General features: G+C 43.1%; 1 protein-coding gene across 5 annotated transcripts in view; it reads right to left on the minus strand.

Moving 5' to 3' along the window:
* Positions 1-245: 245 nt before the first annotated feature.
* Positions 246-12,785, minus strand: part of huwe1 (HECT, UBA and WWE domain containing E3 ubiquitin protein ligase 1) — a 35,056-nt gene continuing 22,516 nt past the window's right edge. For 4 of the 5 annotated variants that reach the window (XM_065960898.1, XM_065960895.1, XM_065960897.1 and 1 more), the window contains 21 exons: positions 12,110-12,234; positions 11,793-12,013; positions 11,289-11,680; positions 10,480-11,146; positions 9,645-10,356; positions 9,435-9,526; positions 8,975-9,131; positions 8,739-8,868; positions 8,296-8,498; positions 7,964-8,199; positions 6,884-6,986; positions 4,397-4,546; positions 4,061-4,306; positions 3,852-3,969; positions 3,618-3,758; positions 3,248-3,535; positions 2,963-3,068; positions 2,586-2,703; positions 2,034-2,215; positions 1,206-1,396; positions 246-1,107 (listed from right to left, as the gene is read on the minus strand). In XM_065960898.1, coding sequence (XP_065816970.1) covers positions 1,005-1,107; positions 1,206-1,396; positions 2,034-2,215; positions 2,586-2,703; positions 2,963-3,068; positions 3,248-3,535; positions 3,618-3,758; positions 3,852-3,969; positions 4,061-4,306; positions 4,397-4,546; positions 6,884-6,986; positions 7,964-8,199; positions 8,296-8,498; positions 8,739-8,868; positions 8,975-9,131; positions 9,435-9,526; positions 9,645-10,356; positions 10,480-11,146; positions 11,289-11,680; positions 11,793-12,013; positions 12,110-12,234 — 4,681 coding nt within the window. In that variant the 3' untranslated portion in view covers positions 246-1,004. The remainder of the gene's footprint in view (positions 1,108-1,205; positions 1,397-2,033; positions 2,216-2,585; positions 2,704-2,962; positions 3,069-3,247; positions 3,536-3,617; positions 3,759-3,851; positions 3,970-4,060; positions 4,307-4,396; positions 4,547-6,883; positions 6,987-7,963; positions 8,200-8,295; positions 8,499-8,738; positions 8,869-8,974; positions 9,132-9,434; positions 9,527-9,644; positions 10,357-10,479; positions 11,147-11,288; positions 11,681-11,792; positions 12,014-12,109; positions 12,235-12,785) is intronic. The other variant, XM_065960896.1, reaches the window with a different exon arrangement.

Consider the following 12,785-nt stretch of genomic DNA (forward strand, 5'->3'; position numbering starts at 1 on the left):
AGTTTGTCTCATTCATCGCTAGGAATAATAATGTGTGAAAACTGTGGGATTGATTCGACTTGACACAAAATATTTGGGTATAAACAGATAAAATGGCAATTAGAATTAAGAAAAGAAAATATTCTCTATGACAATTTTGTTCACCAAATTATTTTGGTGTTAATATAAACATTTGACATTCAATTTTGATGAGCTGAATTGACTGCACGTCATGGTTAGAACACGGTTAAAAGAGACAATGGACGCAATTTTATGCATTTATTCATGTAGTTATTCCACTCTGATTCAAAGGCTCAAGGCTTGGTCAGCGATTTAATAGCCAAAAATACTCTAGAATTTATGGTTAATGTTTTTTTTTTTTTTTTTTTAAATCTCCTTCAGGTTTTCTCTTCATTTTTTTGTACCATCCTTCCTTAAAAATGCCACAAAACTTTGAAAAGTGCATTTTTGTGAATAGCTCCAAAACTTCTCAAGTTGTTCATGTACCCCCCATAAAAATGTCCCCATCATCAAGGCTTGTGAGGTCACAAATTTGCAACAAGAAACCACAATTTTTCCCCAAAGGTTTTATAACCATCCTGTTCAAACAACATTCTCTTTTTTCTTTTTACACAGCCAGAGAACAAAAAAGATTAAACATAATAAACTCCCAAACCTTTTGTACAGAGAAATCAAACTAAATGAAGAAAACATCTCTTATATTAGTCCATGTTTTATCCTCTGAATCCACTCTTGCATTTGCCATTAAATTGGGGAGGGAGACACAATTGTGTCAATATGAGGCTCTCTGTGTTGTATGCAATGTCAATCAGTCCATTTCACTTGCTGGTTTTAACTGTTTTACATGGAATAGAAACCAGGAAGTCTAGGCAATTCAACAAGTTATCCAGTAATGTCTATGATAGTGTGTGCGTGCGTTCGAAGGTTATCAGTGTGAGTGTGTCAGGAGTAGGCAAATCTAAATCAAGTGTATGCATGTCTGTGTGTGTTAAGAGTCTCATAGTTTAAGCCAGTCCGAATCCCTCGGAGCATTCCTGAATGGCCAACAGCAGCATATGTCTCAGCTTCTCGTAGCTCTCATAAGCTGGGAGGTCCAGCTGGTTAAAGCTGATGGTTAAAAAAAATAGAGACACATCAATTAAATTGAGTTTTTTTGTTCTTTCTATGAATACCACATGTGCTTTGTAAACTGGTTATGTGTTTACCAGGTATGAGCAGACGGCAGGCGGTCAGTGGAGCGATCGTCACGGTGGATCTGGAACTTCTGGATGCCGTTCATGCCCTCAAGAGCAGCAAAACCCTGGAGTGGAACCTTGGATGTGCCAGTGACAAACTGAAGGAACTTTGCACGGTCTGCCTGGTCAAAAGACCGCAAGGCTCTCCAGAACCACTGGATCTGAAAAAGAGAAAATAACAAATGAAGAATAAAAAAAACATTACAGAGCAGTTCCATTATAATTTCATCTGTTGAATTTTTCTCTTGGGAACAATATTTAGAGCTACATACGAATTGCAAGACACCGGCTACAACTAAAGAATCAAACACTATAACTGATTAAAATTAACCTTTAATGTGTGATTGCGTGCGTGGATTTGTATGTGTGCAGGTATATGTTTTTAAGTTTATCTATGTAAGCGGGGACATGTACATTTATGTATACGACAACAATCCTATTTGCTTACCCATCCCGGCATATTACTTTCACTCACAATGGCTTTGCCAAGCTTTGAATTTTCTTTTACAAAATGTGTATTTGTCTCAGCACTATTACCACCTCATTTTATAAGAATGTTTAGACAACTGTGTCTTATACCTGTTTTATTGCATCTCTTTACTTTCTGAAAAATGTTTGTAACTTTGACTAGCTGCAAAACATGTTTCAATTTTGCTCCGAAGAAAAAAAATATTAAAACAATTAACCTTTAATCTGGCAGGGAGGAAAATTTAAGAAAATGAATTTCACGTCACTACGCATCAATCCTCTCACATTTGTGAGCGGACATTTTGATAATAAAGATGTTCATGTTTATACCTGAATGGAGCTGGACTGATATTTGTGGTATTCAGTGTTGGCCTTGAGGTCATCGATGTCAATAGTGGGTAGGCCAGAGATCAGCAGCTCCAGCTCCTGCTCAGTGAAGATGGAGATCAGCCTCTTTGGGATGATTTCGTAGAATCCCTCCAGGAAGGCTGCCAGCTGTTTACGGATTGCACCTACAGAACAAGTTAACGAATTCATTACGGCATCTTTGAGAGGGTGTAGGGAATATTCTGTATTTTGTGTCTCATTAACATTATTTCATGACTTAAATAAGTGTCTATTCTTTTCAATTAAGGGAGCTGGAATTAAACTCTTTAGTGAATAATGTATTTGAGTAGCAGCTGGACAGTTCTGCCTTTAATAAATCAGCTATATCCAGAAAAAAAAACACCTTGAACTCCCTGATGCACATTAAGTGCTGCCACCTAGTGTTATTTATATTTCATTGATTTGTTTTAATTCATGCATCAAGCCTGAACATTTAACCAATTGATCTATGTCTGATGAGATATTAAATGTTTGTTGAATTAACCATAACCTTACCTGTCATCTTCATCTGGCATACCAGGTGCACATACTCTTTTTTGTTTTCCTCTGTCACCAGGATATTGGCTCCATTTGGCTTGAGGTCTCTCACTTCACACACCCCAAACTCCTGGACCTACACACACAGTTGAATAAAGACTTTCAGAATTTTTCTTTCTCTTCACACCAAAAATGTTTTATTTAGTCCGGGATGGCAACCATTAGGACAACTTTGAGAGTATAGGATTACTCTTTTTTCAGCACTTGCCTATAATCATATAGGCTTAAAAAAACTCAAGGCCTGGTTCCGATTTCAACAGTCACAAAGATAAGACATTATGGGATTCAATTTGCCACTTGAAGCTAATTGAAACATTTAAGGAACGGAGACAAACCTCTGTGCTGAACGTCAGCTCATAACCCAGTGTGGACACATCATTCTCCAACAAATACACCAAGCCCTGGAAGAACGGGTAGTCCTCGCTCTCCATGTCTGTGTACCTGTAAAGCCGACAAAATAACGTCCGTTTTATTCACAAATGTAAGAGATCAAAAAAACATTGGACTCTGTGATTACGACAGCCTTTACTGTAGCATTAAGCCATGTATTGTTGGCTGATAAATGCAGTTTGAACATGTCTCTCAATAATAATGGCTGTAAGCAACAGCAGCTCATATACCTGACACTCTTGCCCAGGATGTGCTTGTAGAAGCTGCGGGTGAAGTAGCACTCCAGTAACCGGTTGTCATAGACTGCCTTGGCCACCACGCGACCCACAAACTTAAAGTAGCTGAGGTGGTTGGGGTTGCAGTGGGATGAGGGGTTGATGGTGTAGGTGACACGGTCGCCTGGTGAAGTGCGAAACAGGGCGTACATGGGGTTGAACATCTCCCTGGAGATGATCATGTACCACTCCCTCAGCAGGCCACCAGCATCCTGGCCCTCCTCCCCTTCAAACACAATATACCTGTAATGGAAGGGAGTAGTCAGGTTGAGTGGCTCTCAATGGAGATGATACTCATGTGGATTAAAGGGCAAAAGAGCCTTACAGCCTATTCTTCATGTCTTCTGGGCTCTTGCGATGCAACTCTCTGTAGGAGTCCTCAAACACGTGATCTCTCCTCACATGCACAGCCATGTCCTCTTTTCTTAGGCCTTCATCCAGTCGCTCCAACTCCTGACGGAAGTACCTGCACAGATTACCAGAAAGACCAGCCCGTCAGTGACTTAAAATTCCAACATTTTTTTTTATTAGACAGAGAAGATAAAGTAATCATCCTTACTTCCTCTTAACATCAAAGTCAAGGATGCGTATGTAGTCAACCAGAACTGCAAAAGGCCCATCAGCCAAATGAGTGGTGGACTGGCGCAGGATCTGGTTGAGCACTGTACGGTGAGTTTCTACAAGGATACGAAAATGAAGTTTTAAGACCCTGTTTCACACATGAGAAAAAGCTCCATCATTTTCCTCAAATATATCTTTCTGGCTCACCAGCAAAGCGGAGGAACTTCTGAGTGTCTGGTGGGAGGTTTGAAGAAATGTGCATGGAGGATGGTTCCCTGGAAAAGAATGGGTCGAGGGATGAGGGTGTGGCAGGTGTAAGGGGTGCTGGTGACAGCGGTGGAGGCTCATCCTTGATGTGAGATAGTTGGCTCTCCCGGGTGTCCCTCACAGGAGGTTTGCTCTCTCGCTCTGTGGCATGGACCAGGAAGAAAGCCTCCACAGCAGGTTGGAGAACTGAAAAATATAAAGGGAGAAAAATTTCAACCATGTTTCTTCAACAGACAAAAAAAATGTGAATCACAGTTATGATATGAACTTTCGTACCTAATACGGCATGCTGGTCATGGGACTCCTCCAGCTCTTTCAGGCACTCTCCAAGCATGTCCCATAGTTCATCCAACAACAGCTGCTCGCTGAGTAGTGGGAGGTCTGGAAGTCTCTCATCACTCTCTGACTGGCTGTTTCCATCCTCATCTATAAAACAATTAGAGCTTAGATAGGACCCAAAAAATCCAGCCCGACTCAACCTGTGCCCATCTTGTCCCATCCGAGTAACTATATTTATGGGCCCGAGCCTAATGAGAACAAGTTTAGAAGTTGGCTTTTATAATAGAAGTTGTTAGTTGTTTTTATGACAGCAATCTGTTCAAATTAATTCTTAATGAGTGATAATGCAAGCATGTAGCACCTGTGTTATTAATTAAGGGCTCGGTCACACTGGCAATCCGTACCATGCCGTAATCAGGCACGAATGCCCCCCCCACTGGCCAGCACACTGCACCAGGACTAACCGTGCCTAAGCTTTATGTTATTATGACGCATTCTCAGTTTACAAACAGGCGGACTCTCGGGGAAAAAAAAAAGAAAAAAAAAAAGGGACGCGCAGTGGAGTCCGCAGCTGCACATCGGAGAACAACAGAGAACATGACAGCTGCTTTGTGTCTTATATTGTGTCATTTTAGTCAGATACAGCCATGAAACTCTGGATTTCTCCTTAATGAAGGCTGTCAGCGATGTGTACCCGCGTGCTTGTGCTCGTGCACGAAGTGTACCGGGCCGAAGCACACCTCTCTGAAGTGTGCCAAAGCCAAGGAAGTGTACCGTGCCTGAGCACGGAGCGGTCACACTGGCCAAACTAATTGGACTAGGGTTGAAGCGTGCTTGGGCACGGGACGGATGGCCAGTGTCACCGCACCCTAAGATACCTAAAACACTGATTAAAACACTAACAATTTTTTTTACAAATGTTCTGCTTGTCTCCCTGGCTGTTTGGCTTTTCTAAGCTGTGATCTATCAGTGTGAGTGTAACTGCACACTTAACTGTAGATCCCTGTGGGTCTCTGTCTCTGCCTGTGTTTTTACACCTGCTCCTGAGTGTGTCTGCCTACCGTCTGACTTGCTGACCCTCCACCTGGTTCCAACATGTCTTCTGCCTGTCCCCTGTTGCATTGTTTGCAAATACAGACTGCTTCCCTGTTGCCAAACCTGCTGCTTCACAGACCACATCCTCTGTCTGCTGCTACATGGTACCGTGGCCCTGTGTTGAACTTGAGTGTGTGAGTGTTACTCCAGCTCTACGCTCTTCTGTTTGTGGGTTTGTTCCACTCAGCTCAAGCCCCTGGATTATTACAGAGACTCTAAAAGCTTCTTTAGAAAAAAGATCTTGTATGTAAGACTTTAAGACCGGACTAGGCCCAAGGGGAAGCAAGGGGGTACTGGTCCGACTGGCTTCTGGCCAGTAAATCTAACTTCTAAAAATCAATATCATTTAAACACAAAACCTCTGCATGCTAATAGAATCAAACCAGTTTTTGGGCTGATGAATACAATGTTCCAGTGGTGGTGAATAAGGTCATTTTTTTTATAGACTACATTTCATCTGCTCGAGTTTGTACTGTAGCACCCCATTATTTAGAAGGAAATTATCACCAACATAATAATCCTCAATTCCAATTTGTTCAAAAGCTTCCCCCTTTTTGCTATTTGGTGCACTGGTTCAAAATAAAGTAGAGAAATTGTTCTGTTAACCTAAATTAAAACTGACTAAGACATTTCTAAACTATTTATTACATTAGCCATTTATACATAAAACTTTGTTAAAGGCTTAATATGCGATTTTTCACACGTAAATGTAATAGAAATCAAGTATATCTTCTGAAAATAACTGAGTCATGACTGTCTATAATGGGTGTAACACTGTCTGTGATGTTTTCCGAGCTTTCCTAGCTGTAGCTTCACTTTGTTTACATCGCCAGGCCAGCCAGCCGACTCGTCCCCTCGCATATAAAAGTTTTTCAATTGAGGGACTAGAGAAAAGAAGAATAACATACTGTACTCACTGCTTAATTGAATGTCACGTAAGTGTTTCTATATCACGTCAGTCATTTTGGGTAAATTTACATGCAGTGTGAAGATACAAGCATAATAAAGATCACTAGCGTTAGCATGCTAACATAACAATGCAGCGCGAGTTGTTTTGGTTTCATGCTGGTGCTCAAGGGAGACATCTGCTGGATCAAAAAATTGCTTTAAACTGTGGGAACAAAAAAAGGTTCAGAGTAAAAATACTATAATGAGAAGTGCAGACACATTGTGTCGGCTGGATGTCATTCATTTTATCATTTGTAGGGGACCGTATATAATATTAAACCTAAATGTTGCCATTGGATGCATTGTACTAGATTGAGCTTAGAAGTGTCCCTTGGCAGGTCACAGTAGGAAAGGGATCAATTAGTACCAAACAACAACATGAAAAACATGAAACATGAATCCACTTCAAAGTGTCATTAGTAGTTCATAAATGAGTCCTACCCAGAGGTGCAGGGTCCTGATCTAGAGGAGATGGTTGGTCTACATCCATGGGAGAGTCGTCCCTGTTGGTCGCCTGTGCTTCTGACATTGACTGTACTTCAGACTAAAAAAAAAAAAAAAAAAAAACCAGGACGGACCAAAGTGGCAGAGAAAGAGGATGAACAACACATAAGAAAGAAATGGTAGAAATAATTAACTTTAAAAAATATATTATAAGCATCTTGACTAATATTGCCATGCATAATGATTTTCCCCATTCAACCATGAGAAGATATGAACTGGACTTGGGAAAAGAGGGAGGGAGAGGCAAAAGCATGAAGCCATGTCAGCCACTAAGCAAACAAACAACACAAGTGAGACAATTTAACAGTTTATGAACGGCAGAGGTGTGGACTCAAGTCACATGACTTGGAATGTGTTTTTTCTTCTTTTCTGAAAACCTTAAAATATAACAATTATGCTATGAGGCTAACGATATGAAATATTCATATCTATAAATGTGTTTTTAGCAGCAGCTTAATACAACTGAACATGCAGTGACTTATGAAAAATTAAAATCGTTCTCTGGTCTAATGCACAGAAATGAGTTGCGTATCGCATCAGATCACTTTGGGGGGGGGGGGGAGAAAGTCATGTAATAAAATTACACACTACCGTCATTAAAAAAATAAATAAAAATAAAGCAGGATATGAATCTCAGTTCCTATCGCACACTGTTAATGTAAACACTGATAAAGAACGAAGAGGATAACTGGCAAATCTGTCTCTGTTGAGGCAATTTATATCCTATATGTCAGCAGCTGCCACTATGAATATACCAACTGAGGTAGAAAGCTATATGGTGACATCACACTGCAAAACATTTAACAGATACAATACCAAAAAAGGTTACTACGATTATTTCTTCCAAATCAGACAGATAAATAACCAAACTTAAAAAGTAATTTGAGCTATGAGCTAGTTTAGGCATTTACCTTAATGACAGTACTTGTTGAATAATTATACTGTGTTGGTCTTATTTTGTAATAAATGTGTGTGCAGTGTGTGAGTACGCCTGCTGTCATTGCAGCCCATGCTAACCGTGGCAGCAGCAGCCGTGCCAGCAGGGGGAGCAGCACCAGTGGGGGCATGGGGAGCGGCAATCGAGGATCCGGCAGCGACAGCGGCGGTAGCAGAGGAGGCAGTTGATGGGGGGGCCTGTTGGAGCCGGCGTGCTCTCTGACCCTCTCTCACCATCTGGATGATGGCGTCAGCCTCGGCCTCTAGCTGACGCACTGCAGCCTGGATACTGCTGGCTGAGCCCAAACTGGTGGAGCCTGGACATTGACAGATAGAGGAGAGGGGAAAAATTATTAACTTATCTTCAAGATCTTGCATGCATCGAGAATACTGTTTGCACAACATCTTCTCACCTAATCGTCCTGTCTGTTTGGCTTTCTTGTTGGCACGACGTGTGTCCTCGCGTAGCTGGATTATAACTTGCAGCACTCGCAGGAAAAACTTCTGTGTCGATGTCTTGGAGGTCAGTGAACTCATGCAGGGAAGCTGGAGTTCTCGTCCCCCGAGAGTGCGTTTTTGTGCAGCCACAATGACCACACTCTCCGCCCCATCAAACCTGTGCCCCAACCAACAAACGCATACCAAGTAAAGGACATTGTAGTGGTAAAATTTAACACTAATGCAAGTAGAGATCCTATTATCATGCTAGAGATAGTATTAACATACTATTATGCTGTAAAGGTAACATGGGCTGATATAACTACAGTATATGATTAACATATTCAGTAACGTCTGCCCTCTCCTAAGTGCTGAAAATCTACTGCCCATTGGCAGGTCAGAGCTATCACTGGCTAACCTGCTAGTCATCTTGCCCTTGAGTCTAGCTGAGATGGAGGAATCCTCAGGAGCATCCGGGGAATGTGAATCAGCTTGTGCCCGTCTCTGCTGCTCCAAGTTGTATTCTCTAAGTTCAGCTAAGAGCGTGCCTTTTAAATAAAAGAAAAACATGTTAGAAAATGAGTAAAAAGTAGAGCTGTGTTTGCTTAATTCCAAACACAGGAACAAGTATCAGTGTAACCGCCAAGCACGTACCAATCTGTTTACAGAGAGTGTATCCCAGATGTCTAGCCCCACTGAGCAGCAGTCTGAGCACAGTGTCTCTTGTGGATCCGTCTCCTCTGGATAACTGCAGTAGAATGTTAGCTGCATCCTCCAGACCCTCCTCTGAACATGAGTGAGATGTCAACACCTTGTCGGGAGAAAGAAAAGAGATTTTAGAGGGCATACAGAAAGGGGATGGTTTTACTTAAAGATGAAGCATTTTAACAAATGTCTGATTGTGTGACGAAAAACTGCACGTTGATTTAACGCTTAAACCTTGATCAATTTGCCTAAAAACACACCCCAGAGTTGTGGTTGTATAACTTGTAACTGTTACAAGTTGAATGCTGAATAGGGCAGCACGGCAAAAAGTCTCAGGAAAATTTGAAACACATCTTGTTGACTGAATGAATGACACCCTTTTACACTAATAAAAGCTTTTTCCTCATACCTCCACTGAGAGCTGGAGTTGTTTTTCTGTGAGTCCAGAGGAGGCCATCTTATTGTCACTCTCTGTACAGCTTCCAGTGGCTCTCTGCTTCACTGTTTCGACAAAACATACACCAAAAATGATACATTATTATTTTATTCTGAAATTGAAGTTAAACTGTAATTCTTAAATCAACTGACGATATGTTATTTTGGACTGGACAAATACTACCTGTCGAGGCTGTTCCAGTGGAAGTGGGTATACAGATTGTTGTAGAGGGTGTCTGAGTAGCTGTTAGACTTGTCCCTGAGGATGTACCCTGGGATGCAGTTCCCACAGAGGCCCCTGGAACTGCCACAGTGGGCTGGGTAGAGCCTGCTGAAACCATGGCCTGTGTTATGATTTGGGCTGTGGCTGCTGAGCTTGTTGCCACGTTGGAATTGGCAGACTGCGGGGTGGGGTGTCCAGCTGGCACCTCTGTAGCCTTGTTGTCGGGTAGGGCAATTGATATGAGGGAAAGCAGGCGCAGCAGCTTTTCAGTGAGCAAGGAGCTCCGTCTGATTACCGGATGGGACAGCATGTTCATCAGCTGGCCCAGAGGGGAGGTCTCCAGGCTGTACTGAGCCCCCTCAGCCTCTGCACTCCCCCCAAGAGGCACTGTCTTCATAGAGGCTTTGCCCTTGCGGCTGACATTCATATTGTCCAGCTTGACCAGAAGGTCCCAAAAATCAGTGGAGATTCCCAGAGACTGGAGAGCAGCAACAGAAGAGCCCAAGGAGTTCTGGGTGTTGGAGGCATTGGAGCTGGGGTTGCTAGATTGCAGCCCTGATCTGGAGCCTCCAACAACTCCTCCAGTGGCGACTGAACAAAGACGAGAGTCCAGGTCAGAAGCAGAGGCTGATAGATCTTTACAACGCTGCTGGGTGAAGTGACTGGGGAAAACCTGCAGCAACCAACAAGAAAAAGACCTTAATTTTTATAACCATCCTGACTTTTTTCCATTTAGAAGCAAAAAATACACAACTCATAATGTGGCAGATACACATGAAGGTAATTAGATTCATACCTTTGCTAGTTGGATGAGCGTATCCAACACATGTCGACAGACCACTGGAGCAGCCTGTGGGTGGATGTGGACAGTGGACCCTCCACCTCCAGCACACGTGACACTTGCAGCAGTGCCTGTCACTCCTCCTCCCAATGTTCCAGATCCTGTAGAACCCCCCCCAGCTGAGTGTCGTTCAGCATGCTTCCTACCTGATACTCGCTGAATCTGGAAAATGTTTGTCCGGCAACCCAAGGCTGCGTCCATAGAAACAGAGAGCCAGGAAAGCTGGTTGGAGCTGCGAGACTCTACCCTGTTCAGTAGCTCTAAGGAGGAAGATGAGGATGAAGAAGAAGAGGAGGATGAAGAGGAGAGAGAGGAGGTAGCTGAGCCTTTTCCACCGCAGCCTCCCGGGATGCTCCGTTTGCCACGAGAGTCTTCCAATCGTGAGGTCTCCACACACACCTCACTCTCACTGCTGCGTTGGAGGATTGATAACAGACTGCGAATGACCCACCCACGTGTCTGTGAGTGGTAGCAGAGGTTCCTGAGCACACGGTGCAGACGGCTGGTGTTAAGCTTTGGTTCATCCACAAACAAAAGAACCAGCAGGCAGGACAAAGCCTCATGGTCCAGCAGTAATCGACCACGCAGACGCAACAAGGAATCAACGCTGGAACTGGATGGTCTGGAGAAACAAAACAACTTAAATTAGGTTATACTTAATTTAACTCATCAAGGCTACCATGTATGAAGACCTTCACAACCTATCCTATTTACTTAAAAATGTATTTTAAAAAAACAAAATTTACTTTGGAGACTTATCTCACCTGTGGTTTGTTCCTCCCCCCATCTGAAAAGTTCCTCCTCTCTGCACAGCCAGTCGGGTGTACTGGACACCACGATTGCTCCCTAACCGACTGGTGAAGGCTGGTGAGCGCAAGATGGCTGATAGGGCTGATGAAGAGCTATGACCAAACAGCCTCTCATGCATCAGTTGCCTCTGGCGTGCTTCTTGCTCTCTACGCAACGCAGCTGCTTCTGCAGCAATGTCAGGGGGCATGACAGCCAACACGCTGTCCTCCATGTCCTCTAGGACACTACGCCGGAGCTCTGAGGGCAGCGTCTGGATGAAGGTGACTGGATCCAGAGGGGTATCTCCCTGTGTGGGCTGTTGGGATAGCTCCCTGCGCTGCTGCTCTGCTCGCTGCTGGGCAAGAACCTAAGACAACCAATGGCATGTTTTGTTGAAAGAACTGATGCGCTTTGCAGGTCTCTAGATCAGGCCGTATGTCTGGTGTTATCGTTATTAATTTAAAGGAAATGTGGCTCACCTCCTCCTGTATGGCAGGTGGCAAGGCAGCCAGGAACTCTGGGCTGACTTCTGTGACCCCTGGTCCTCCCAGTACAGGTACAGTAGTGGCAGGCAGGGTGGCTGCAACAGTAGGACGAGAGGGTGGTCTGATGCCTAGCTGATTTTGCAAGACCTCTCGACGTATGTCCTCTGGAAGAGCAGCCAGGAAAGAGGGATCCACACCCTCCGGCAGACTGATGCCTGCAAAGACAAAAACATCAAAAACATTATGAGATATATCTCACAAAAAAATGTAATGATCCAAAAAGACAAGGTACTGAAGTGATTTTTTTTTACCTGCTAGTGGGTCCTCGTCCTCGTTACTGGTGGATGGGAGGGGCTCTTCCTGGATAGCTTGAGACTGGCTATCAGCACTATCACTCCTGGGCATGGTCTCCCCAGGTGATGAGACAGAGGTAGAACTGTAAACATTCAAAAACATTTTTAAAACAATACATTTAAAAAGGACACCTTAGAGAAAGTTGATAACAAGTATTGAAAATGCTCACTGAATCACTGAAATTAAGCTAGCAGAAGTGTTGGCCTTTGAACTTTTACTTTCAAGTTAAGATGCATTTTTTAATTGCAATACAAATTGTATTTTTAAGTCACACTTCATTACAGGTAAACTCAATGTGCTTTACATTGTATTCCTGTTTTTAACCTCAACCATTAAAAATCATCCAGACCACATAGCAATCATCAATAACCACACAAGTGTTCGTATAAACACAAACACATAACTGTTCGTATTTGGTAGAAGAGGTTTTGAGTTGAGCTTTAGAAGTAGAGACAGTTGTGGTGGGCCTCATGTCAACAGGTAGCTTGTTCCATAGAGAGGGTCCACAGTAACTAAAGCCCCCCATCTCCAGACTTTGATCAAATTCTGGGTATGGCTAAATTACTCTAATGAACTGAAAAATCCAGTACAATGGCAGAAAATGGATAGGCATTCCACAAAATGTGTAACTGT

The sequence above is a fragment of the Labrus bergylta genome, chromosome 12 (assembly GCF_963930695.1).
Source record: "Labrus bergylta chromosome 12, fLabBer1.1, whole genome shotgun sequence".
NCBI lineage: Eukaryota > Metazoa > Chordata > Actinopteri > Labriformes > Labridae > Labrus > Labrus bergylta.